Source organism: Uloborus diversus, chromosome 4 (assembly GCF_026930045.1).
Source record: "Uloborus diversus isolate 005 chromosome 4, Udiv.v.3.1, whole genome shotgun sequence".
Classification (NCBI taxonomy): domain Eukaryota; kingdom Metazoa; phylum Arthropoda; class Arachnida; order Araneae; family Uloboridae; genus Uloborus; species Uloborus diversus.
In genome coordinates, this window is record NC_072734.1 from 35,979,460 (window position 1) to 36,006,256 (window position 26,797).

At 33.9% G+C, this 26,797-nt stretch overlaps 1 protein-coding gene across 1 annotated transcript in view; it reads left to right on the forward strand.

Annotated features, from left to right (window-relative positions):
* The window catches only part of LOC129220241 (uncharacterized), a gene marked incomplete at its 3' end in the record, with an annotated part of 91,420 nt that overhangs the window by 22,950 nt on the left and 41,673 nt on the right, over positions 1 to 26,797 (forward strand). The window contains 1 exon segment of the mRNA XM_054854609.1: positions 20,513 to 21,974. Coding sequence (XP_054710584.1) covers positions 21,392 to 21,974 — 583 coding nt within the window.

Genomic DNA, 26,797 nt, shown 5'->3' on the forward strand with positions numbered 1-26,797 from the left:
CATAAATATTTCGTGTAAAGAGACGTAGAATTTGAGTTTTTAAGTATAAAGAATCAAATTTAGCGTAACTTAAAACCTTAATTTTCTCCAATATTGATTTTCTTTCACCCTTTTCTTCTATTGAGCTGTACGACAATGGGGTCGGTTCCAAAATTTTAAAAGTTTTTTTTTTCTGGAAGAGCATGCTTAAAAACATAGGATTTGACCATTTTTTAAATAATTTGACAAAGTTTAATACTTTTTAACAATTATTTCAATTACTGCGCAGATTGAAATTCATTTTTCAAGCTTCTGCACATGACATCACAAGTGATGAAATGCCATTCACTGATGCCATTAGCGCACAGCGCAAATTATCATAACCTGGTAACGCGATTGACAGCAAAGCGGAAATATTTAGTGCACCAATGGAGTAGCGCGTTAGAGTGCATCACTTGTGACGTCATAAAGATCACGCCCTATTTCTAAAATCGGATATTTAAAAAAAATTAATTAAAAAAAAACCTGTTGGGAAAATAAAAGTTTTGTTCTGTCTCCATGTTTTTTGTTTATTCCATCAATTTCAGTGACTAAAAGTAGTACTTTTGACTAAAAGAAACAACCCCATTGTCGGTGTAGTGTTACCGTGAAAGACCGAAATGAGACTAAATATTCAGTCTATTGCCGATGTATTTACTCTACGATTGTTGACATTCACTGCGAATATCCACATTCAACAGATTTTGGTCCTTAACAATAACATACAGTGACTCCCAAAAATGTTCGTACACTTTGAAATTTTTTAGTAAAACCGAAATAACTCGAAACTGAATTCGAATATGAAGTCCAATATTTTTTCACATCATTCCTATGTCATTCTAAATACAACCCAATGTTTTTTTCAAAATATTGACGAATCTTCTTTATGAAATGGGTCAGAAAACGAAGAGACAGAGAAATAATACGCCACAAAAGTCATCGTACACTCGAATATTTTCGAATAAATTCATGATTAAAATTATCATGAGTCGTTTTATTAATATTTTTGCATTGTGTTGACCCTTATAAGTCATTTGGCTTTAATTTTTTGTTTATTTATTCCTTAATATTGTGCTTATTACTGTAAAAAGGTTGGTATTCGTAAAAAACCGCAAACACCATTCAAAATTTGAATTTTTTTTCACACAGTAATGGTAAATTGGTTTGAAATGTCTCCAAATTAGTTAATTTATTTGTTTCTATAGTAAAGTGCTTGATAAAAAGCTTTAAAGAAAGGAATCGGACCGAAAACAAGGTAAGAAAAGGTCAACCGGCAAAGTTGTCAAAACGTGATCGGAGATTTAAAGTTAAAAAAATTATGAAAAATACACATTTGAGTGCTGTAAAAGTTTCTGCAGAGTTAAATGAAACATTTTACATTTAATTTTCACCTAAAATTGCTCGCCAAGTTCTCTGAATAGCTGGAATAAATGGGACCTCTTCCCGCAGAAATTTTCTTGGTCGTGCGTAAAACAGAAAGCTTACGCTTTTCGTCGCAAAATCAATGATAAATAAGTAAAATCGTTTTAGAATCATGTCTTACTTATAGATAAGCATTAATTCAACATTTTTGGTTAAATTGTTGTATAACTGTAAGTGGAAGAAAAAATTAGGAACTTAATCTTAAGAACTTATTTGGATCAGTTAATCAGGACGGTGTAGGTGTTCTAGTGTGAGGGTGCATATCAACATCAGGATTTGGTAGTTTGTAATTTTTTGATGGAATAATGAATCATGCTGTTCCTTTAAATATTTTAAAAACCAATTTTGAACTCTTAGCCAAAAATTTGGTTATTGGAAACAACTTTGTTTTTAATCAAGATAACGATTAGAAGCACACGGTTTTCAACGTTTGCGTCTAGTGCCTCGAAAATTGTCCTTAAGTTTAGAAAATACCCCCTCAATCTCCAGATTTTAACTTAATGTAACGTATTTAGAGATATCTGGAGGCTAGATTACGAAAATAGGGCTTTAAGACGAAATTAGAGCTAGAAACAGTGAGACTCGAAGTGTGGTTGAACACTTACTCAAAAATTACGCAAAAAAAAAAAAAAAAAAAAAGAAAGAAAGAAAAAGAATGAAATCTATTCCCAGACGTTTAAAAGGTGTTATGAATACTATGTGATATTCTACTAATCAATAACTTAATTAAAAGTTAGATTATTCAACAATATATAGACATTTTATAAAGTGTACGAAGACTTTTGTGAGATAAAATTTCCGGCACTTTTTGGTTTTTGATTTTTAAAAAATTAAGTTTTAATATTTTTTAAAAACTTTTCATGTAGTTTTGTTAAAAGTTGATCATAGATCTTAAAATTAAATACCTATTCCGAAATATTAATTCTAACCAATGGATTGGGGCCTATTTCGTTGAAAGTCGTAGGTGTACGAAGACTTTTGGGAGCCACTGTATACCAGAGTTCCCAAACATTTGAGACTCGCGGCATTCTTTGAAGAATTATATAACTTTCACACGGAACCCTGATCCATTTCTTCACATATTGATACCGTGGACACTTCGCGGAATCCCTCGGCTGTCTCTGCGGTACCCTAAGATGCAGCGACACCCACTCTGGTAACCTCTGACACGTACAATAGAACCTCATTAATATGGATAAATAGGGCATGATTCACGTCGTCCGAATTAATGAAGATACGGATTGAACGAAACAACCTATAAATTGAGAAAGGATAAACAAACTACTGTACACAGTAAAAATTGTATTTTGAATTCAAGAGAATGAAATATAAAACTGCATAAGGGAAAATAACAAAAATACATTATTGCGCTCGCCATCTATTTACGATAAACTCTCGATTATCCGCGAGCGGATTATCCGCGAGCGGATTATCCGCGAGTGAATCAACAATTAGGAACATCAACAATCAGATAAACAAACAACTGTACACAGTAAAAATCAGGGCTGTGGAGTCGGAGTCGAAGAGTCGGAGTCGGACTGATTTTGGCGTAAAGGAGTTGGAGTCGGAGTCGGTAGAAAATATGCCGACTCCGACTCCGGTCTACTTTTTTTTCTTTAATTTTCGCTGACTCTCCTGGCATGTTTTGAAAAACTGACTACCAGTTGATTCGATTACATGTATAAAAGCCTACTAATAAGAAAACAACTGTCATTAATAACCAGCTGGCTTGATTGTTCATCGAATTTTCTGTAATAGCCACCTACGCTGTTCCCTAGTTTGCTTGTTTTTCAACATTCTTGAAATAATAGCAACTGTGAGCACGGTTTTCTTACCTAACATTTTATATTTTTTTAATCACTTTAAAACAACAATAATAAAAATTTTTAAAATCACTTTAAAACAACAATAATAACATTTTTTTTACTTCTACCTCAGTTATAAAATTGTAAAAGGAATGTACCCCTTGAGCAAGTTGGAGCCCGTAGTTCGAGAGGTATCTTATGGTGTTCTGTAATTCAACTTAGTGTTGGCGTGCAAAGGCGCAAATCTAAAAGACATGATAAAATATATCTGTCTTTTCAATTTAAGGACAACATCTACAAGCTTAATTCTCAACAAAAGTATGAAATAGAACAAATATCTTGGTTACAACACTCAAATAATTGCAGTTAATCTTAAAATCTTCATTTCAAGATTAATTCTAAAGCAGCCAGTAAAATTAAAATTAAAAATTGAGGGAATAATTATAGGAAAAAGAAAAGCTATTTGTACAAAGCTGTATATTGCCGCATTTTCTGTAAAATTTTCTCCAAGCGTACATGTATCCCATATTTTCCCTCAATACAAGTATAGTGCCTTATTTTCGTTGAAATTTTATAGATGAAATATAATTTCAAATTTATTGGGGATTTTTTTTTCAGAATAAAAGTATGTGTATTGTTTTTATAAACTCTGAAATATACTTGAGGTGTCACCCACCAGATAGATCTCGGCCGGAGCGGACCGCCCTTGCTCTAGAAAATTTTTTTGACTTAGCAAAAAAAGCGTTTTTGAAAATCACACGATTTGATCAACATCTATTCGTTAAACATTAATGGGGAGCAAGTTAAACCTTTTCAATTTTTTTTAACAATAGGATGATTATGTGATTTCAATTTTAAAATCGTAATTATTGGAAAAATTTGATTTTCAAATTCAATTTCTGACGTTGTATGCTTCTTAATTTTACAAAAAAAATACAGCGCTTAAATTTCATAAGAAACAAATTAATATTTCAATCTCTGTATAGAGGTTTTCCTCCCTTCTCATGAGGGGGATAGGGGTTGAATTGAAAAATAAATAAATAAAAAAGCCGGAGTCGGAGTCAGAGTTGGAGTCGGAGTCGGGTGTTTCGAAACCCCGGAGTCGGAGTCGGGGTCGGAGTCGGCTATTTTCCTTCCGACTCCGCAGCCCTGGTAAAAATTGTATTTTGAATTCAAGAGAATGAAATATAAAACTGCATAAGGGAAAATAACAAAAATACATTATTGCGCTCGCCATCTATTTACGATAAACTCTCGATTATCCGCGAGTGAATCAACAACTAGGAACATCAACAATCAGATAAACAAACAACTGTACACAGTAAAAATTGTATTTTGAATTCAAGAGAATGAAATATAAAACTGCATAAGAGAAAATAACAAAAATACATTATTGCGCTCGCCATCTATTTACAATAAACTCCCGATTATCCGCGAGTCAATCAACAATCAGGAACATATATTAAATAATTATATAAATTATTATATAAAAACCAAATACGAATGACTGTGTTTTTTTTTCTTTTTTTGTGAAAATTGTAAATTTAATTTTTTATTTATTTATTAGTGGTACCCACATGGCTTTGCCCGTAGTTAAAAATTAAAAGATCATTCGGTTCGCCTGTATATTTACAAATAATGGATGACGAATTTCTCGCCAATTGGCTACGTTCATTCGCTCTCCCATTCCACGTCCTGATGATTTCGTAATTCACTCGTCCATCTTATGATAATTTTGCTCCGGAAAATGTTCTTAAGATTGAAATAGAAAAAGAATAAAATCGAATTTTCGAAAAATCGCTTCGAGGTACACAACTCCATGCTTCAAACTAACTTTGTGCCAAACTTCATGAAAATCGGCTGAACGGTCTAGGCGCTATGCGCGTCACAGACATCCAGACAGAGAGACTTTCCGCTTTATTATTGGTAAATATTTGCTTATTTATTTATTTATTGCGTTTTCTTCACCGCACATACACTTGTTCTTTATTGATGTTAAGTTCTGTTATGCAAAAATGCAAAGCATTTTTACTGGTCTGTGTATATTCTGACTGTTTGTAGAAAAACATATCCATCAATATATATACATTCAAGTTTTTGAGGAAGAACGATTTTTACCTTATTAGTCCCTCATTTCAGTCTTTTTGCGATTTATCCGCATTTTTTTTTCCGCGACACTTCTGCCATCCAATTCCGCGGATAATCGAGGGTTCACTATATTTACGATGCATTTGGCTGTCCGGATTAAGCGAGGTCCGGTTTAATGAAGGTTAACTTTACGTAACTTAAGTAAATTGTCTTATTGCTCCAATACCTCTCCAACAATTATTACAAGTTACTCAACTCTCTTAATTTCAATTCCTTTTGTAGTGTTTTTTTAACACTCATCTTGATAACGGAACATTCGAATGCCCATTGATAAATCACATTTCGATTGAATCAACTATCGAACTATCAAGCTATTAACTGCACCCTTAGACAAGCAAAACAAATAAGGCGATTGAAAATTAATTGCAGATGTTCGTGACAGGAATTAAGTTTTTCAAAGTAATGATGAAGATTGAAATATATATTTGGACTAGACACACATTTAAAGCAAACTCAAATTGGTATGAAATAATTATGACTGCCCTTTCATTCATTTTATTTGTAAAGCTTTGTAGTTGTGGCGATTAATTGCTCTCTTGGCGAATTTGGTGCTGTTTTCTAAAATATTGCTCATACTGCTGTGATAAGCACAAAAGACATTTCTGCACTTTTTATCAAAATAAAGTTACGGTCACCAAGTGATTCTTTGTCATAATTTTACCTAAATACAATGTTTTATGGTCATTTGTGAATAGGAAATATATTTATTTTAAACCCGAAAAAGCTGCATAATCTGTATCAAATACATGGAGGCACACAACTTTAAGCGGCAATTTCTCATTTTAAACTCAGATGCAGATACGACTTTTGCGATTAACACGGCAGTACTGTCCAACCACGGATTGTATGGAATTTTCAAACGTCCAGCTAAGATGAATCTATCTGAATGAGGGGGAAAAGTAAAAATTTGATGTCGGTATTCCGCTCATTTAAATGAGACTCTGCTTCTGCAAAAGCTGGTATCGCTAAAAAAATAATAGATTCGTCCATTTCCGGCTGTAAAACAGATGTTTGTCTTTCCATACAATCCGTAGTCAGACAGTATACACATGCATTTTATCAACATTACACTTTTGATTAACTCTTTCGTTTCTAAGAAATAAGCAGTAATTTTGCAAGGTTTGTCTTTTAATAACGTTGTTTTCAGCACTGACAATTTTATTACAATAAAACATTTTGCTCTTAATTTTATAATCTGCTTTATTTCTCAGACAAAAAATGTTAGTTTATTACTTGAAATACTAAGGGCCTCTGTTCGCTGATTGCTTTCGACGGTGTTATTTTTCAATAATTACAACATTTTCATTTAAAAAAACATTTCAACTATCAAATAACTAGTTTAAGTTCCTACTACGAGTTTAATATATATAGTAATGAGTAACACGTTTTTCTCTATGAAGAGGGATCAAACAAAATTCACCGAAATATCTCAGGGCCGTATGCAAGGAGGTGGTTTCCAAGGTTCAAACCCCCTTCGAAATTTTTCATCCAAAGAAATGCTTTCCATTATTTATTTATTTCATTTTTTCATTTATTTTTTGGTGAAAGAATAATATTGTTGTTATTATTATTATTTCAATTTTATTTGGGAAATGAAATTAGTATGACTGAAAAATTGTATGAACTCATTGTGTGTTCATAGTAGTTTATGGTAGTTATTGAGAAATTCATTTATTATGTAACAATATAGCGTTTTGTAAGAACAGCCCCTCAAGCCATTTAGATAATCCATTGTAACAAAAATCAATAAAATACACATGAAACCAAATTTGATAGACCGTATAAATGATTTAAAAATGTGTTTGATAAAACTCCTCTGAAACAAAAGTCTGGTTACGGGCCTGAAATATCTAGATTTAATGAGTTTTCTATCGGTGGCAATAATTCTGCCGGCTTTTATATGAATTGATTTTTTTTTTTCAGTCAGTGGACTACATGAACCCTTATGGACATATAGAACAGATGGCGTGTAATAAACGAGAAACCTCGTGTTTCGTTTTGAAAAGACGGCGCGGAAAACACGAGATAACTCGTGAGCGGTTTGTAACGTAGAGCTCAATTAAGATGTTGGGGAAATCTAGGCCAAAAACATTTTTCAGAACCATCAATATTCAAACCTCACACATGAAAACATTCGGAACTGAACTAGAAGTTCTGACTTCAGAAATGCTGTGGTGTTCAATCACTTACTGAAAATACGCAGTGGATGTACTGAAAATAAGCAGCGGATACGCCCACACCTTAAGCAATCAGAAGCAAAGCAAAATAAATAAAAAGATAAAATCTTAATTTTCTTAAATTTTTCGGCACATTTTGACTGACAAATCTTCAAATTTTGAGAAATTATTGAAAAATTGCAATTTTTAAATTCCCTATTTTTTTTCAGTAGATGTCCACATGTGTGCATTCCCGTATTTTATTGTTCGTCAAAAATGGGAGCACCATTCGGCAAATTGTGAATTTTCCCCTTTCCCAAAAAATTAAGAAGCCCTTAGTAGAACTTAAGGAATTTTAGTCTTTCAGGGGCCCCAGACAACGGTCCTGTAGGCCTATTCGGTACGCAAGCCCTGACGTAATGTATCAAAAGCAGTCGTTACCCTGTATACGCGTAATATTCCTCGAAAAGTTTTAATAATATAAAATTAAAATTTTCACAGTATTTTCACGAAATATCTAAGTGTCTACAGAAGTAAAATTTTAGAGAATTTCTGTTTATTTCATAATTAATGAAATTTTAACCAATAGCAACTTTTTAAATGAGACAAGAGAGCGTTTTTGACTATATAAACAGCAGTTTGAGAAAAACTACTTGACCTAAAGCAAAAATTTCAGTTTAGTATAATTGTGAACATATAAATAAAATGTGGCGAAAACTTTAAAGTGATATGTACAGTAGTTTTCAGGACAAAGGACATAAGTTTTTTAAATTTAATTTGAAATCTTTGAGAAAATCTTGTTTTGGAGAAAAATTGTACGTACATTTTAATACATTCCTGCATCATCTGTTTGAATTCTTTTAATCCACATAGAATCATGAATTCAGTATCGATTGAAAACTCTTGATTTGAATATTTTGAATTTATGAAACTAAAAATTGTTTTAAAAAAAAGAAGAGGAAAAAAATGTTTTTGGGTTTTAACTCCCATTAAGAACCATTTTAAGGTCCGATTGTGTGTCCTGAAAATCGATTGAAACAGCGGGAATCTATTACATACTTTCTCCAAATTAAACGCTCACGAGGAAGATCTCCTACGCACCCATTAATTTATCTTCCTTTTCTGTTTCACGATCCACCCTCACGGATACCCGGAACAAGTGTCTCTCACATAGACATGGAAACCGGTTCGCTCGCGCTCTCTTAACTAGATGGATCATCCTGTGGTAGAAAAGTGATTCCTTTTCAACCAACGATCGTCCGCCATTTGTAAGGCAAGAACTTTCCACCGCGCATCACATAAGCTTACTATCGGTTCGTTTTCCGCAATTTTCTGGGATTTTTCTGTTTTAAAATAGTACTTTCAGTGAAAGATTTTTTTTTTTTCAATTTGAAAAAAAAAAAAAAAATCCTCAAAATCATTTTTCTGTGCGAAATTAACTACTGGAGGTAATTTCAAAACAGAAAATAGATTTCGCATCTTCTTAATTTGTAACTCATTCGTCATTCGGAATTATGCGAAACATTAAAGTATACTTTTGTCTTTAACGAAAAATTAATTTTTGGGTAACGGATAAGTCAGTTTTAATTACTACGAGGATTTTTTAGGCTGCATCTCGTATCTTGTGTGAATTCTCGCATATTTTCAAATAAAGGGATTTTAAATTAACTCGGATATATCTGTGAAGTTTACTGCGTAAAATTTGCAATTCCTGGGTAAATTTATATGTACTTTTGGTTGGTAATAAATTATAAATTTAAGAAATAAAAATTGATATTGAATGGCTTTTAAAGTCATGATAACATGTTTAATTATTCGTAATCAGAATATGTAATTTAAATTGCAAAGAGTAAAATTTAGAAGTAATTGTAGTTAGTAAAAGAAGTAAAATTTACAAAATATTTTTATTGAACAAACATGGCATAAGGTACACAGATTTGTAAATCTCACATCCACTTTCGGATCAGAATCAATAACAAATATTATGAAATAAAATAATATGTAGCACTTGCAACTAAATTGTTGATAAAACACGAACAATTGCTATTATTTCTCTATTACGTGCAGTTTTTAATGGTGACAACTTTTCAACGCTAATTTTTGATTGATCTAAAAGTTTTATGTCCTTAAAAATACAAAAGACTTTAGTTTTTGAGCGGTATCTGCCTGCATGCGTGTGAAAAATGTTATCCATTTCTCACTGAAACTTGCTAAATTTAAACTTTTCTTAAAATTACGAGAGAACTACAAACTTCATATTTCGGTTACGGAGACACGAAGGCAAAACATTTACGAATGTAGACACATGATGTACTTAGCTCTTTCCATTGCTACTAAATCATCAATATGTTTTCGTTATTACACTATCGTATGGTTTCCTAGTGTCTTTGAAACTTAAAGTTGAAGCATTAGTTATCGTTATATTGTTCTAAAAGCTAGTAAATTGCATAAAACTATACGTAATCAGCTTATATGTTAACTTGTTCATGTTTTTCTTCAAGCAAAATTAAAATAAAATGCTGTTTGGTATAGGTTTATTTATGCTATTTTATACTTAACGGATAATTTAATCATTATTAAAGAGTTTTTTGTTAATTTTTGTCTGATTCTACTACGCTTACAATTGAGATTCTTAGAAATATGGTGACATCTAGTTTTAACATATTTCCCTTACAATGGCTGCCGAGTCTACTCCTAGGGAGAATCATTTTCCCCTCCGAACTTCGGTAGGCTGATCCATCTAGTTAAGTGAGCGAGAGCGAACCGGTTCCCATGTCTATGGTCTCTCACGAAATCCTAAGAAGGAGTGACAAGATGAGGCATAAAAAAATTGTTTTCCATTTCTCTTCCCATCCGATGCCTACGCTGGTCAGTCAACTTATTAGTGCGTTCACCCGCTGCGCAGGAGGGTCCTACTATCGTCTGTCGCCTACACCATCCACTTTCACCATCACTTGGTGGAATTGTATCACGACAGATAATCTTCGAAGCTGAGGTAGAAAAAAATTAAGAGAAGGTGATGGTCAGGCAAGGTCAAGAATTCATCAGAGATGAATGGAACACAGGTCAAACGCAATTTCAATTACCAATGATTCACGCCTTATTTTGCGGTGATATTTAAAGCAGCTGCACGACTTTTCTTTTACGAGGATCGTTCATAGTCGCAATTAGAAAATTCCAATAACAAGTAATCGCGAAACGAAAACATATTAGAAGTACTCAGGTTTGTCGAGTCGGAGGCAAAATGACCGACTGTGGCTCCGAATCCTATTCCAGAAATTTTAGAACTTTTGACTCCGACTCCTTTACCTCAAAATCAGTCCGACACCGGTTTTGACTCCAACTCTGCAAGCACTGACTGAGTTGCGGGCTTTGACGGAAAATGACAGATTCCTATTCCAACATTTTGAACTTAAAACATTCTACTCCCAACTCCAACTCCTTTATCCCAAAATCAATCCGACTTTAACTCTTTGACTCCGACTCCGACTCCACAGCCCTGGAAGTACTCTTTTTTTACTTAAATCATTAACATCATTAGTGTGCCGCCCGGTAGCAGACTCTTTATCAGAAATCTGCACCGCAAGTTAAAAAACTAAAAAATAGTTTACAAGCTGAACCAGCTTTTCATTAGTCGTAATACTTATAACAAATCATTAAAGTGTTAAATTATGAATAAAGCATAGGCTAAAAAGATTCAAAATCAAATGTAGTACTGGAGAGAAGTTAGCTGCCAGATCAGATGCTATTGAACTCTCAATCACGGAGGACTTCATCGAGTTAGCCTGTTTTTTCTTTTTACTTTTACTTTCTGTTTCATTCTGAACAGTATTTTTCTACTTTAAATTCTACAGATTCGGTAAACCAGCGAAAAATATCTTTTGTATGTTAAATTACTCAGCAGAGTTCAACAATATTCTCATTTAAAACAAACTTTGCTTTGACTAAAAGTAAAATGTCAAATAAGCAACACATTAAACATTCAACATAAAAACGACACACGGCACATCAAAAAACACGGAATAAACTGTTACTCTGAATTTACAAGAATGCAGCAGGTATAAAAACTCAACGAGTGTTGAATTTACATGAAGCTGATCGTTTTAAATTAACTTTAAGTCTTAAATCTAAGATTCTATTCAGAAATAGTCTGCAGGCCTCTTCAAGAACCTGCGACTGACGACGTACCATCGCGCTGCTTCTGCTACCGGGTTGGGAGGGGGAGGGGGGAGCCGTAAAAAAGTTTAAACTGTTCGAAGAGTGCCAAAAGTTGAAAAGTTTGGGACTTACTGTTATATGTGCAGCAGCTTTGAAAATATAATTTCAAAAATCGGGTCCATCGCTTGTGTTCACCCTGTATGACACTAAAACTAATAAAAAAGGGAAATGTTCTGAAAATATTTCGCATACTTTTCCATCCTCGCCTTTGTCCCAGTGGTCATGGACGTGCTCCACAAAATTATTTCGTGATTTAGATCCACGAAGAGATGCCGTGGATTCCGCCCACCTGTTGACCCCGAAATAATTCCCCAGAAGATTCCATCGCCTCTCTGGGAACGTACATCCGTTTTACAAATATTTGTTTTCGTGAGTTTTTTGAATAAATGTGTGTTATTTGGACAATATCTGCTTCACGGATTTTTAATATACATTTTTTTTCTTTTTCTTTTTCGTTCATTTTGATGAGTACTTTTAATGTTCATTTATTTTTCAAGTCAAGAGTTTTCTCCTCATTTTTCGAAATCATCTACTTGATTATCTTAAATTGAACTTCTCTTTCCCTATTTTCTTCCCTCTTTTTATGGACTTTAAATGATGCCTTACCTTAAAAAAAGATTTTACAATCAATATGAATTATGACTAAAATCAATAACGTTAAACATGATCAAATACGTATCAAAATGTACACACGCGTGGATGTAAAAACATTCGATAAAAGGAGGATGTCTTTGCATCCATAATCTCACTTCTTTTTAAATTCGGCGAGAAAAGTCGGATGTCTTTACATTTATAAGTTCACACTTTTTGTATTAAAGATGGGTCTCTAGTAACGCAGAAAAATCTGATATCTTTATGTCCCTAAACTCACTTCTTTTTAAAGTCGGCGCAAAAAGTCGGATGCTTTTACATTCATATGCTCAAAGTTTTACATTATTAAGGGGTTCTTTGTAACTCCGAAAAGTCGGATGTTTTTACATTCGTAAGCTCAACTTCGTGCTTATTTAGTGTTGCTGATTTCTTTTAAGTTTTGGTCCAAAGGTATTTGTTAATTTCTTAAACCCAGTTTTCTTTCATAGACACAAAATAATTACAAGTGCAATCAAATTAATTTTTGTATTTAAAAAGCTTAAGGCATGCAATTAAATAATTTTACCACTTAAAATATCTTATTTTTGTCACAAATAAAAGTAAAAAATGCTGAAAGAAAACGAGACTCAGCTTTTAATTAAAAAAAAAAAAAACGTTTAAATAATTGTTCGTAATTCTTTCTCCGAACAAGAACACCAGTTCCTAAAAAAGTCTTTAACTAGCAGTGAATTAAAATGGAATATAAATCAAGTTTGAGTCCTTTTTAGACACATAATAATTTTAAATGTAATTATTTTTTTTATTAAAGAGCATACAATCGAACGATTTCATTGCTAAAAGTATCCACGATTAATAACAAGCAAATGGGAAAGAATGATTTGGAAAAGAAAAAAAAAAACATGAACTTACCAGAGAAATAATTTTTATTTTGAAACTCAGCAAGTGGTTATCGTTCTCGATTCTTTTTCTGAACAAACGCGTCATTTCTGCCAAGCCCATCTTTAACAAGCAATAAGTTAAAATAGAACAAAGTTTGAGTTAGCTTCCTTTTTTTGACACGAAATATTTTCAAATACTATAATTAAGTTTTGAATTTTAAAAAGTTTCAACATACAATTGAACGGTTGTCTAAAAGCATTCAAGTTTCGTAACAAATGAACGTGAAAAAACGATAAAAGAAAACGTGAACTTAGCAACAGAAACACATTTTTTAATTTAAAATTACCGGTTCAGCAGAACAGTCGAAATAACCGTTCTCCGAACAAACGCATCATTTCCTCGTGAACCCTCCCTAACTAGCGGTAAATTAAAATAGAACAGAAATTGAAAAAGACAAGCAAATATGTAATTCTCCTTTCGGAGGAACCGGAAACGCCGTTCATCCGTGTCGATAGCGCGCGAGAAGCCATTTTTTAAAACTATAATTATAATCCAATGTTTCCGGATTACGTTTTTACACATGGAACCTAGTTGTCATCAGCAGCAAAATGACATAATCCCCAAACGCTGACCGTCAAGAAATTGGAACGAAACTAAGTAAACATTGAATTGATTTTTGTTTTTGAAGCCTTTGTTTTGCATAGAATAAACAGCAGTTTGTTTATTAATTTCAATTGGAAATCTGTCACGAAATAGTGTTCCATAGTGCATAAATGTTCTAATGACCTTTTGACCTTGTTTTACACGAGAGGCTAAAATTTTTGGTATTCGTGAGTGAACTCGTTTTTGCTAAAATGTAGGTAAGCTAAATCAATTGTCTCAAGTTTTTATTTCTTTTTAAAAATTTTTAAAAGAAATCGGGATCAGAAATCCGAAAAATGAAGTCAGTGTTTCACATGCGTCATAGCATTATGAAGTTAAATTGTGTGTGTAAGCGCTTTTATACAGATTGGCAGTGACGCCTTTGCGCATTTGGAGGCTTGTCGCAGTGCATTTTTGGGGGCCCCTTTGCCTAACATGCAGTTTTGATTCCTTTCGGATCCCCTTATGTCGTGTGGGTCTTCCGCAATTGCGACATTTACGACATGGTAAATCCACCAGTGCAGATATTTGAAACTTCAAACTAAAGAATAAAAATAATAAAAGCAGCTCTAATAAAGCACAAATTTACAAATAACTGCATAGTGTATGTGATCATTTTTGCAGATTTGGCCTTTATTAGATTTTTTTTCTCTTTTTTTTTAAGTTTCAAACACAAAAGTACGGTTTTTATTTCCTAATTTGGATAGATCGTAGATTATGCTTTAGCTACGTGAGATTTTTCACAGCCGAGAGAAATTAATGATGAAAAGATTAAGATTGACAATTGCGATAAGTGAAATATGAAAATCAAATTATAAGTTTAATATCTGCGTTCTTAAACGTTTTTTCATATATTCCGTCTTTGGAACGAACATGCTTTAGAAAAAAAAATGTAAGTGCTCTATAGAATGCATATTTGATAAAGGTGTTTCAATCTAAATCACGTGCCAGCATCCGTTGCTTTGCGTAAATTTCGAGCTTAGAAGTTTCTGATGCAAAGAAATAGTAGCCTTTAAAGCTAGCAGGTCTAAAAGAACTTTTTTTACTGTTCGAGAAAACTGGTATATTTCAGGATCATCCAAGAACCAGAAGACTATCTTTAATGTAATCGCATTCTGATTTTGTAACATATGAAATGGAAGCATTAATGTCTGAGTCAGCTATAAGAAAGGCTCCAATCTGGTTTTTTGAAGACACTGGTACAAACTATATTTGGTGTTTCTTATTGCGTAGTGAAGAGCAATTTCTTCAACTCGGTTTTGGTCCAAAATTTCAGAAGAAGATAATTAAACAGATAAAACGCATTTCTCATTACACGCAGATGTTTGCTTACAACTCGCATCTGGAGGATACATCGAACATATTATATTAGTGAGACGTAGGATCATTATTCCCCTATAGTTCCTTAAGTTCTTTCCTTTTCTCTGAAACTCAGTGTCCAGAAAATTGTTAGAGAAATCTTATAGTTAATGCGGAGCGTCATATAACACTTCTATGCAGAAATGGGAGGGAAAATATAGTTTTTTTTTTTTTTTTTTGTGAACTCCCGAACAGTTATATTAGCACAGGATAGAACAACCAGTAGTATCGTGTCAAAGCAATCATCAGCAGAAACTTAAGTCTTCCCTTGACGTTTTTGTCTCTAGGTAACGCTTCTGATGATCTTCTGCTTATGGTGATATCTGAAAATGCATACGAATCAGTTGGGTCTTTCTACTTAGTTTTTTTTTTTTCATCATTTAAATATCAGTAATGCACTTTCGGAAGTATTAATGTTGGCAGCTCGTCTTTTTGCAATGTACATTATCTCTTAAGCAAATATGAAAAGAGGGTTGAAGACAGTGTGTTGTTTGTTGCCTATATAAACTGAAACTTTTTTTTTTCTTTTTTAAAAAGAAAGTCGAATTTTTTCCAAAGAATGTGATGTAAGGTTTCACCACGAGTCTTGATTATAGATCTACTATACTAAGTGCAAATTCAAACGTAGTGGTAAGTTCGTATATTTTTTTCATTGCTTGCTTGTTTTTAAAAAAGTCGACTAGGTGAAAAAAAATGAGCAGTCACAGTTTTAATACTGAACATAAAAATAAAAATATTTGATTGACAATGCTAAAATGCTTCTTCAAAATTAACGCTAAAAAGTGAACTAAGACTTGAAAAAATTTCTAAGTATACCGATTTGTCCAGGAAATTGCATTGCTCCAGCAATTGCTGATAAAGGATAATAAGCATTCCAAAAAGCCCCATTATGCAAAACACACCGTTCACACTTTTTCTGAGAACCATTCTTCCTCGGCTGCGTCGTGACCAAAAAAGATGTTGCCATTCGCAGAATATAAATCCTTGCACCGTTAAGAAACAAACGCGACTCGTGACAGTCCAGAAAATAGTTTATCCAGAAATACGGGCGTGAACCCACAGGAATACGTATACCTTAATCGTTAAGATGTTTCGCTCGTTATGTGCCCATTGATTACTTTTTGGCACTGTTCATTCAGTTTTTTTTATATTCCCCTTCCATTATTGTTCCCATTGTTCTGTACACTCGGCCTTTATTTATTTATTTATTGTGTGCGATTTGCCGTGTTCTCGTTGTCATTAGGAACTTTCAGGGTCGCGCATGGATTTACAATGTCACGCGAATGAACTTTACTGAAGTGGAAGAAAATGATTCCTAAGTATGATGGACATGAAGCCTGTTATGTCCATTTAGAGTTCATTTAAAAAATGAAATTAGTTTAACGAATGCATTATTTTCTCTGTAATGAAACTGTTATTGTCAGACGTTGCGGTTGTTTCTCTTCAGAAATATTTTCTTCTCCATGATGGCAACTAATAAAGAAGTTTCAGAAACACGTATGGTATCATTATGAAATTTATTTGTCATGGATATCGGTCTTTAAGTAAGTCTAACGCAACGTTCCGCAACCTTAGGTGTCTATCAAACCAAAAACAATAACAAAATTAGCTGAACTTGCGCAGAACGTCTGCACTGGATTGGATAGTCCTTTGGAATAACTATAGTAATGTAAGGCACAACGTGTAAAATTTCTGCCAGAACTTTAAGGTGAGCTTTGCCGTTATGTCATTTCAGAAACCTTTTATTTTTTGTTCATTTCTTTGTTTCGATATGAGGCGTGACAAAATTTCCACTCCAGTAATAGCATCATTGCTGTATTTGGAAAAATTTTAATTTCTGAGAAAGTTGGTGATTTTTTTCCCCGCATAATTTTATTCCTTTATGGCTCTTCTGCACCGAATTCGAGCACCAAACCATCTATTTTTGCTTCAACTGATTTAACTAATGTCACTTTACGTCAATGTTTTTAAGTCGGTTTCTGTATCTATTTTCAATTGCAGTTACAATCGAAAAGCCAGTTTCTCCTAAGTATGTTGTTGCAAATAGCAATAGGCAGGCCCATCATTTAGGGGGATCTAAAAGGGGGCAATTGAGACAAATTGGCTTTGAGAAATCAATGTGCTTCAACGTGTTTGAGCGTGGTTTTATTTATTTATTTTTTTTTTTACCCCGATATAGGAAGCACTTAGATGTACCCTTTTACTCGCTTGGAAAATTTTGAAATGACGGCACTTGGAAAACAGTTTGGTAAAATTTAGTTTTGAATCCTTGATTTTCATATACGTAAGTGGTTGCAAGTTACGACTAATTTTTTAAACTTCTACGACCCAATATTGGATCGCGACCCGATGGTTGCAATCCGCTTGTCTAACGGATATAAATTTATTGAATATTGATTTTTTGTTGCTATTGTTCCTGCAGAAAGAGATAATGGCATATTTTGTTTCTTTGTGACTTTTATTTTCATGAAAACATTTCATTTTTTAAACTTAATGTTTTCTCTTTCGTCAGTTTCAAATATGACTTGAGCAAAAATTTAAATGATCTTTCTATCCACGAAGTTTTAGAAGCCTATGTAAACCAGTTAATCAAAAAAAGACTTTTAACATAAAAAACAGAAACAATCAAAGTCTCCGCAAACATTTCGAATGGGTGTCTAAGCAAACTCTTAACTATCAACCTTCTTTGTTGAAAACCTGTGTTTACTTTCAAACGCAAACGAAAATTAATATGGAATACGCAAATGGGGTGTAACTTTCTTGGAATGCTTCCCGGTTCATTAGCAATCACATCTGCTCTCCACCATACGGAAACTGCTGCCAAGCCCACGCGTAGAAGAATACGAAAAAATGTGGGAGATCATCGGCAGACGAAGGCTTTGTTTGGTTTTCTGTAGAAAGAGAGAGAAAAAAAATAAACAGCAACGAAAACTGCGACCTTCACTGTTCGTCCCACACCTGAAGGTTGATGAAAAAATAGGCGGAATATATCGCGACTGTAAATATGGTATATGCCACTTAATTCTCCCCACGCGGGGTGCGTAGTGAATTCTAAATGAAATCCTCCCCGCAATCAGTGTTCCGATTTTAGGAACGACGGCAGGTGTCACATGTCTCAGAAGTGGGTTATGTTGTTGCTTCTGTACACACTTAAGGTCATTAATTAACTGATTGGATATTAAGAGGTACCACGAAATTTTTATGACATCATATGAGCACCTGGAAATATAGGGGTGAAAATTTCGAAATTAAGAATTTGGAGACACCTGGTACAAATGATATGGGAAAGTATCATCTGTTTTGGATCAAGAGACAGTACCAGTAGTCCTGGTAGATGCTGTTATACAGCATGATTCAGAACTTTGAACTTTGCGCACAATTTGCTCAAAACTCAAAAAATTCCACTTGTATCCCTTTGTCTCACAGGCAGTTAAGATGAAAAGGAATTGCTAGTTTATTAATGAGGCGTGACATTTTACCACTTTTGGTGTTCTACGACCAATAAGAGCAACTTTGCGAATTTCAACATAGGTGTCATGTTCCGATGAAAAGGAAAAAAAAAAACTTACTTGTGCCGATTATGGCAAATAACATTAGGCTGATTTTGACATTGGTAACTCTCGTAATAGTTCGACAAAATTCATTAACTATTTTAACAATTCAATACTATCGTTTGCCAAAAATCTTCATCTGGAAGTTTTCCGAAACGAGTTTTTGACAAATTTTTTTTCGAAAATTTCTGTGCTTTTATATGAGGCAGTGAGAAGCAAAGTGATGCAAGTGGACATTTTCAAGTTTTCAGTAAAACGTGTTTAAAGTTCAGATTCTAGGTAGGCTTCCATTGATTTTTTTTTTTAAAAATAATGCTGTGTATCAGCACCTTAGGGCTACTAGTACCATCTCTTGCGCCAAAACAGGTGAGAGGTTCTCCTACTACTTGCACTGGTTATCTCCAATTTTTTAATTTTGTCACTTACATCACTTTGCTTCTCCTTCTCACTGCCTCATATGTTGTTTAACTATCTTTGAAAAGAACAAGTTTGGCGATTTGGCAATCTGTTGCGCGTTTGGCGAATTGCCGAAACTTGTCATACGGAATAATACGTAAATACCTATTCTTTTGTCATTTAAAAAAGGGGCAGGTATTACTGGTGTTTTCGAAGTGTTTTAGACCGCTTTTGACATCAATGTCTATAAGTGACCATCAATGGCATATTAATAAGAAAACAAATTACTATTCCTGATGATTTGAGGAATTTTCAGGCTGTTTTTTTTATTGATATCTCTAATTAAAATTACATAGAACTAATTTATTTAAAAAACATTTTGGACTCATGAATATCATGCATTAAATACTATTTTCAAAGGCAATGATTTCAAAGGCAATAATATGTTATTTGGTATGAAAACAACTAAATACAAAACTCCGTTTTGTGGGCAGAGGGGGAAAAGGACTACCTTTTTAAATGCATGCAAAAACACATTATCTGATGATATAAAATAATTTTGGGTAGTTACATTTTGTGATATTTTTCCATTTAATTTGATATGTTTCATTCAAAGAGCCTAGTAAACCTGATGTAATACATAGAAATAGATTTTTTTTTGTATTATGAAAGAGTAAATAGAGTAATTTTAAGTATAAGAGTGTTTTTAAACTTATATTTCGAGATTTTAAGCTGCAGAACACTTAATTCTATTTACCGATGACGAAAATTGTCTAGTATTTTTCCATGCACCTCCGTGGCCGAGCGGTAGAAAGCGCCAGCTGTGATAGCTATCTGTGCGCAGTAGAGGTGGTCGTGGGCTCGATTCACACTGGTGGGCTGGGTTTCTATTTCCCTCTCTTTGGGACATAAATTTCTTTCTGACTTGTGCTATTTGTGCTGTGCAATACAAACTGCAAAATACAGTAAAATATGTGTAATAAAAAAATATCTTTCCATTAACTTATGCAACTTTAATTTTTAAAAACTTAAAATAAGCAGACCATTGCATTTCGAAAAAAGGTAAGGAAAAGTCTTGATCTGATTTAAGTATTCAAACTTCCAAGAAATACTGGTAAAATAGTCAGTTCCTTATCCCTGTTTTCAGATACCAACAACATAAACAATTAGAAAATTAAAATTCTACACATTAGGCTACAGTTTAACACCTTTTCTTTTTTTTTTTTTTTTTTCAAACTTGTTTTATTCTTAAGAAAGAAAAAAATATCTGAAAGAATGCGGTATTCAATGTGTTCTTAACCCGTCTTGTTTTCATTTCCTCTCTCAGACTGGCTCTCCATCCATGCTGACGGCACGAGGCAGCCGAGCTGCAACTCCACTCAACCCACTCTGGGAAGCCGGTTATTGGTCGCCTACGGCGAGTTTCCGAAACTAGGAATGCTCTGTGCTCAGTCTTGCCTAAATCGAGCGAAGCGACTGGACGTGCTGCGAACTGGCTTTTCGCAGAGGCCAGAACTCGAAACCAGAAAACCAGCACTCGGAACTCCTGTCTGTCTTCTAGATTGCAATCGACCCAGTGGAACGAGGGGCACAGCAGTGGCTGCGCTGTAACCCCGAATTAAAACAAAGTTTTCTTTGTATTCCCGACACTAATGAAGTGAATTGGATACCTAAAAGTCAACTTCTACACGGGCGAGTTTTACTTAAATTATATATTCGTGTTTCCCTTTATACCACTGCCATCTTTATACTTTGGAATACTTGTTCTGTTTACTTTTGTGTGCTACAGGAGTTATGATGTTTGTGAAGATTTTTTTTGTGTTTGTGCTACGAATTGCATCTTGACGTGAATCGAGTGCTTTTAAACACATCCTGCCAAAAATCTCGAGCTTACTGGATGACACCAATTTGGACGCACATCGTTTTAAGCACATTTCTGAGAAAATATTAATTGTGTTGCGGTTTAAACATTTGCTGAAAATTTACAACATTTTCTAAGATCTGGAATCTGTTACCAAGAACTTCCAAACTTTTGCAAATTTCGTATACCTCTTGTGGATATAGTGTCGTTTTTAACTTTTAAATTTTTTTCTCCAGTTGCGTTAATTAATAATGTGTGTACATCTCTTGTGAAAGTACAACTGCTTTTTGTGTTTTCGATGGCTGATACATATTGCTAATTTGTGGTGTTTGAATTAAATTTACAATGGCTTTCCGTGGTGGTAAGCGCAAAGATGTCAAAAAGCAATCCTATTATGTGTGGTTTCTGGGTGCCAAAGAGAGCAAGGGACTTCGTGGTGAGGAATACATCCGGCCGGTCCTGCGACACCTGGTGGACAAAGAACGTGAATTAGAGCCCATGAAGGTGACATTGCAAGTAAGCACCAAAGGCCTGAAGATCATCCAAAACGTCCCCCGCAAATCCAACAGCAAATCGAATGGCACAAAAACCGAACAGATCAAGCATTTTATTCCGCACCATGCCATTACGTGCGTCATGCAGGAATGCAAACCCAACGACGACGTAGTTTGCTGCATATTGCTCATTTATAATCCTCTAACTAAATGCCCGGTGCATGTTCACGCGTACCGATGTGATTCGGTAGAGACAGCAAGCACACTCAGGTCGCAACTGCAGATTTTGATAGACCGGCCGGAAAATCAGAAAAAGTTCCGTGAGATCGAAAATCGTTTGGCAGCCAAGGGTTTATTACCCACTAGGGGGCAGAATTCGGATGGACGGTCAACGCGGACGGACGGATCGGATCGGACGGAAGATTCTTCCGGAGGTCAGTATACATTTCTCATATTTTTCTAATCTATTTTCTTTCAAGATAAAACTTCAATGTATTAAATAAACGTTAGTTCATGTACTCAATTAAGTTGCACAATGATGGATTACCACAACAGCAAATGCACTCTGGTATTCCAAAGCACTCTGGAGCTCCAAAACATGATCCCTGAACTAAAGTAAATAATAATAATTAAATAGTTTCACAATTTGTATCGTTGGAGCTAATGAATGATTTTTAATAATATCCATTCATACAACAAAAGCATTATTTTAAGATGTATTAACTGCCAAAACTGGTAATTCGATCAAAAAAAAAAAAATTCTAGCGTTGTACGGCAGTTTTAAGAATCTGTTAAAACTGACCGGTTCCATTTAGTATGGTAGATTCCGGTAAGAGTTGCTTAAGACTCATCCTGGCATTAGTTGCACTCTGAAATTACCAAACAAAATTAAATAACAAACACGATCTTTCATACTTAAAACGTATTGATAGTTAATTTTGATTTTTCCCAATCTTGTCTCACTTAACATCTGTTTTTGAAAAAATGAATATATAAATAAATTAATTAAAAAATAAAACAAAAGTAATTGAGAAAAAACTTAAAAAACGGTTTTTAAAGTAATAAAAAGCTTAAATATAAGTAATAGTGCGCACTTAAATTTCTTAAATAACATTGTTTAGTGTTTACATTGTACAAGAACATGCAACTTGAATCCTCAGGAGTTATTATTGCATGAATAGATTTTAGAATAGCAAGAAAAGTTCTGAAGAAACTCATTTTTTTATTCAAAATTTCTTAGTGATTTTCTCTGATATGAACTCTTTTGGCTTATTTTTTAATTTTTGCTTGTGAGTTTGGATAATTTTCAGTAACTCCTAAAGCGATTCTTTCTACAAAAGACGAAGTTAACCCTCTTTGCTATGGGCCCGAATAAACTCGGGCTAGTTAATGTAGTTCAACATTGAGTGGACGTGTTTCTTACATTACCGCCAAGAGCGTTTACAGTTTGATTCTGTCGAAAAGTTACATCCGCACTTTCCATTCCTTACACGTTTTAATGAGGAGGAACGCTATTCTTGACAGTAGCTGTCAAAATATTGCGCCAAATTATGCGAAAGTCTCAAAAGATTTCAAAATGAAACAATGGTACAGTTTAATTTCTAAAATTTTTGCCTTAATTCAGTGGCCTTATTCCAAAACATCAGTTACTCGCTAGTTTCCCTTTACAGAAAGTAACCCCCTGTTTTACCCCCTGTTTTGAGAAAATATCATCAAATTCAAGCTCAAGCAAAATACTGGAATGACAGCTCGTGACAGCAACTTCAACGAACCTATTTACTTGAAGCCAACAGCTCGCAAATTTAATTTAGATTAATATTAATTTAATTTGTCCATTTGAGTGAGGAGGGAGGGATCAGTTGGTGTACGGAGTTTGTTGCTGTCCTTTCTTTCAATGAAATGCATTGAGTATATATCCTTTGCCCCAGGTTTAGTAAAACCCTAAAATGACGGGCCTGAGTGGGACTGATCCAGCTTTCGATTTTAGAGATTATCATTTAAAATATCATACAGTCGACCCTCGTTTTACGCGGTTTCTATTATACGCGGTTAAAGATTTAACACCTTTATTTTATTTTACGCGAAGGAGTTTCGGTTTTACGCGGATGCTGCAATGCAAACGAATAACATTTTCCCCTCTTTCAAAGTCCAAATTCCTAAAGATTGCAGATTACACGTAATAAACTGCATTTTGGCGTGCTAATAATCGAGCTTGGCCCGCTGGAGACATTTGCGATTGGTTCCAGAGCTCTATCCAGAAGTAAAGTTATTAAACTCACACAGTTCAGAACTCACTGGAAGAAGAGTTTTTAAGAGTGACAAAGGAGGACAAAACTAACGAGGATACCGACATCGGTGACACACAACCAAAACCGTACACATTGAAAATATTGAGCCATTCCTAGAGAATAGAAATGATCTTTCTGATTTGTTAGTGAAGGAAGATTCTATCGTGGAACTGACGCAAGCGATCATGGATGCGTTAATGCTCCGCAAAGAACCACAGAGAAAAATTTTTAGTGACCGCCAAACGACTATCATAGCCAGCAGCTCCTCTTTATAAACAGAACACGAAATTAATTTGTTTTCTTTATGCATGTTGCGCATAGAAATCGATATAAGTACACATTAAACTTATTATACAATTAATCATCACTACAACGCAGTATTTTTTTTTATCCACGGAACCTAACCAATATTTTAACACTACTATTAGGTCTCAATTTACGCGGTTTCGATTTACGCGGCATTTACGTGGAGCGTAACCCCGCGTAAATTGAGGTTCTACTGCACTTCATAAGTGTAATTTTTTGGGCATAAGTGGGAGATCTGAAAAATAGGTCTTCAAAACACAGCTTTGAGCAATCTTTTGCCACTAAAAGTTGAAATCATGACCGTCACTCTCCCTCTGGAATGAGGCCCTTTCGTGACTGCTTGAACCTAAACCCAAGCTAACAGCTCACAACTCAACTCTAGTGACTTCTAGTCTCTGATCAATAACCCATAATTTACTCGAGGTTCTTGGTAACATCTCACAAATTCACTCTAGACACAAACTAACAAGCCACAAGGTTACTCTAGGCTCAAGATAACAACACACAAATTTACATTAGACTACACCACAGACAAATTTCTACTTTCATTCGACTATTGTAAATAACTGTGATAAAATCAGACAATCGGCATCAACAGGTCGCAATTAGAAGATTCTGAAAGATTGTAGGTTGCTTGCAGCTCTTGGCAATTAACTGTCGTTTTTTATTTTATCTTGATCGCTAACTCTTTTTCAAATTGTATTGACTGGAACTCTTAAGTTTACAATTCTATTATGAATTTATGCTAAATAGTAATATCTAAAGTTGTCTATAGTTTAAATTTATCTTATGGTTGAAAGAAAAAGTTTTACCGCATTTTTTTTACTTTGAGAGTTTAACTGGCATCCCGGAATTAATCTCTTACATCAATGAGAGTGTCATTTCATTCGAATTTACCCTGCTAAAAAAGTTTGCCGAAGCGGAAAAAATCTTACTGAGATGGATTTGTTCGGATGGTATCCTAACCAAATGGTTGGTGGTTTAAGATTCAATCAGAAGCAACCACTTCGAAAATAATGTTATTTTATGTCAACAGAATGACATTCTACTGACATAAAAAGGAATTCAATGCATTGACATCCTAATGATGTCAATGCATTCAATTTCACCACAGTAAATGTTTCACTTGACAGTCTTAAATCTAATTCTCCAAACTAGACGCCTACTCTTTTAGTGAATCATTTCCATTTCGCCGCTGAAAATGTTTCATCTTTAACGGCGTTTTTAAATCTGATTCTTCTCAATTGGTTGCCAACTCTATAGGTTAGTTAATGAATTTAATTTTATCGCAGTAAATATTTAACCTAAAATGACGTTATAAAATTTGATTCTTCTAGATCAGTGGTTAATAAATTGGAAGAGATTGCCCCAAAGAAACTATTTGGATCCTCAAGAAGGTGATAATTTCTTGAGGTTCGATAGGGGGCGATGAGTATTTTCAAGATAAAATAACAATAATTAGCAACGAATATCGAACTGTAAAACACATACGAAACCGATTAAGATTTCAGGCAAGTTAAAAAAATTTAAAATTTCTTTTTCTGTTCTTTTTTTAAATTTCATTTGTTTTAAATTCCCTCAGATTCCAGTTAAAAAAGAATCATTTATTTAAAAATGTACTTCTGTTTCTGAAGTGAATGTTAATGACTTTAATCAAGTATTTCCCTTCAGATACTTATTAGTTCGTTTTGGAAAAGAAAGGGGGGAAACGTAAAAAAGTTACTTTAAAAAATTAATAAAGTTTTCAGAGCGATTGGATAAAATTTCATTATTATATACCTTTTATTTCAAATTAAAATTAGGCATTTATATTTTCAACAATATTTATGTTCACTAACACCGATTTTCCAACTTATGGTTTTTTGAAGGAAGAAAGAGGAGGTAGGCGATAGGTGTGAGTCAACTTCTACAGGGGGGCGATGGGCTCAAAGGGGAAGCTCTGTTCTAGACCGAATGCCAACAATATTGGTTAGTAAATGAATTCCATTTTGCCAGAGTACATATTTTACCTAAAATGAAGTTTTTAAATAGTGGTTCCACCAGACTGAATGTCAACTCTATTGGATAATGTCCAGCTTTAAATTATAGGATATTAAGATTTTTCTCTGTTATTTTGCAACTATCAAGCTTTCTTTTAAGTACGTAAATAAACTGTTGCTAACAAAGAGCTTTAATTAACATAGAAAAAAAATCATGAAACGGTTAAATAATACATTACAGATGGAGAAAAACATCAAAGCATTAATTTTTAAAAAATGCTTTTTTTCTTTTCTTTTTTTTTTAAACTACGCACACATAAATATTAGAATGGATTACAGTCACATCCTTACTGACTAATCGTACAGTATAGACAACATAATAACAACAAACAACATAAACAAATATTTGGCCAAAAACTATTTTATTTGGATTACTTTATTACATTGCGTATTTCTATTTGAGTTGAACGTATCAGCAGTAGTCATCAGTGAGCATCAGCGATCACTACAAGAGAATAGTCATTTTCTTTATTAGCGATTTGTCGTCATCAGGGATTTGTCATTGTAGGTGACTGGTTACTATCAGTCTTAAATAGTCATTTCGGTTTTCTGATAAATCATTGTTAGTAGTCCCGGTCCATTGGACCTTTTTTGATGATAGATCAAAAGTTCACATAGTCGATA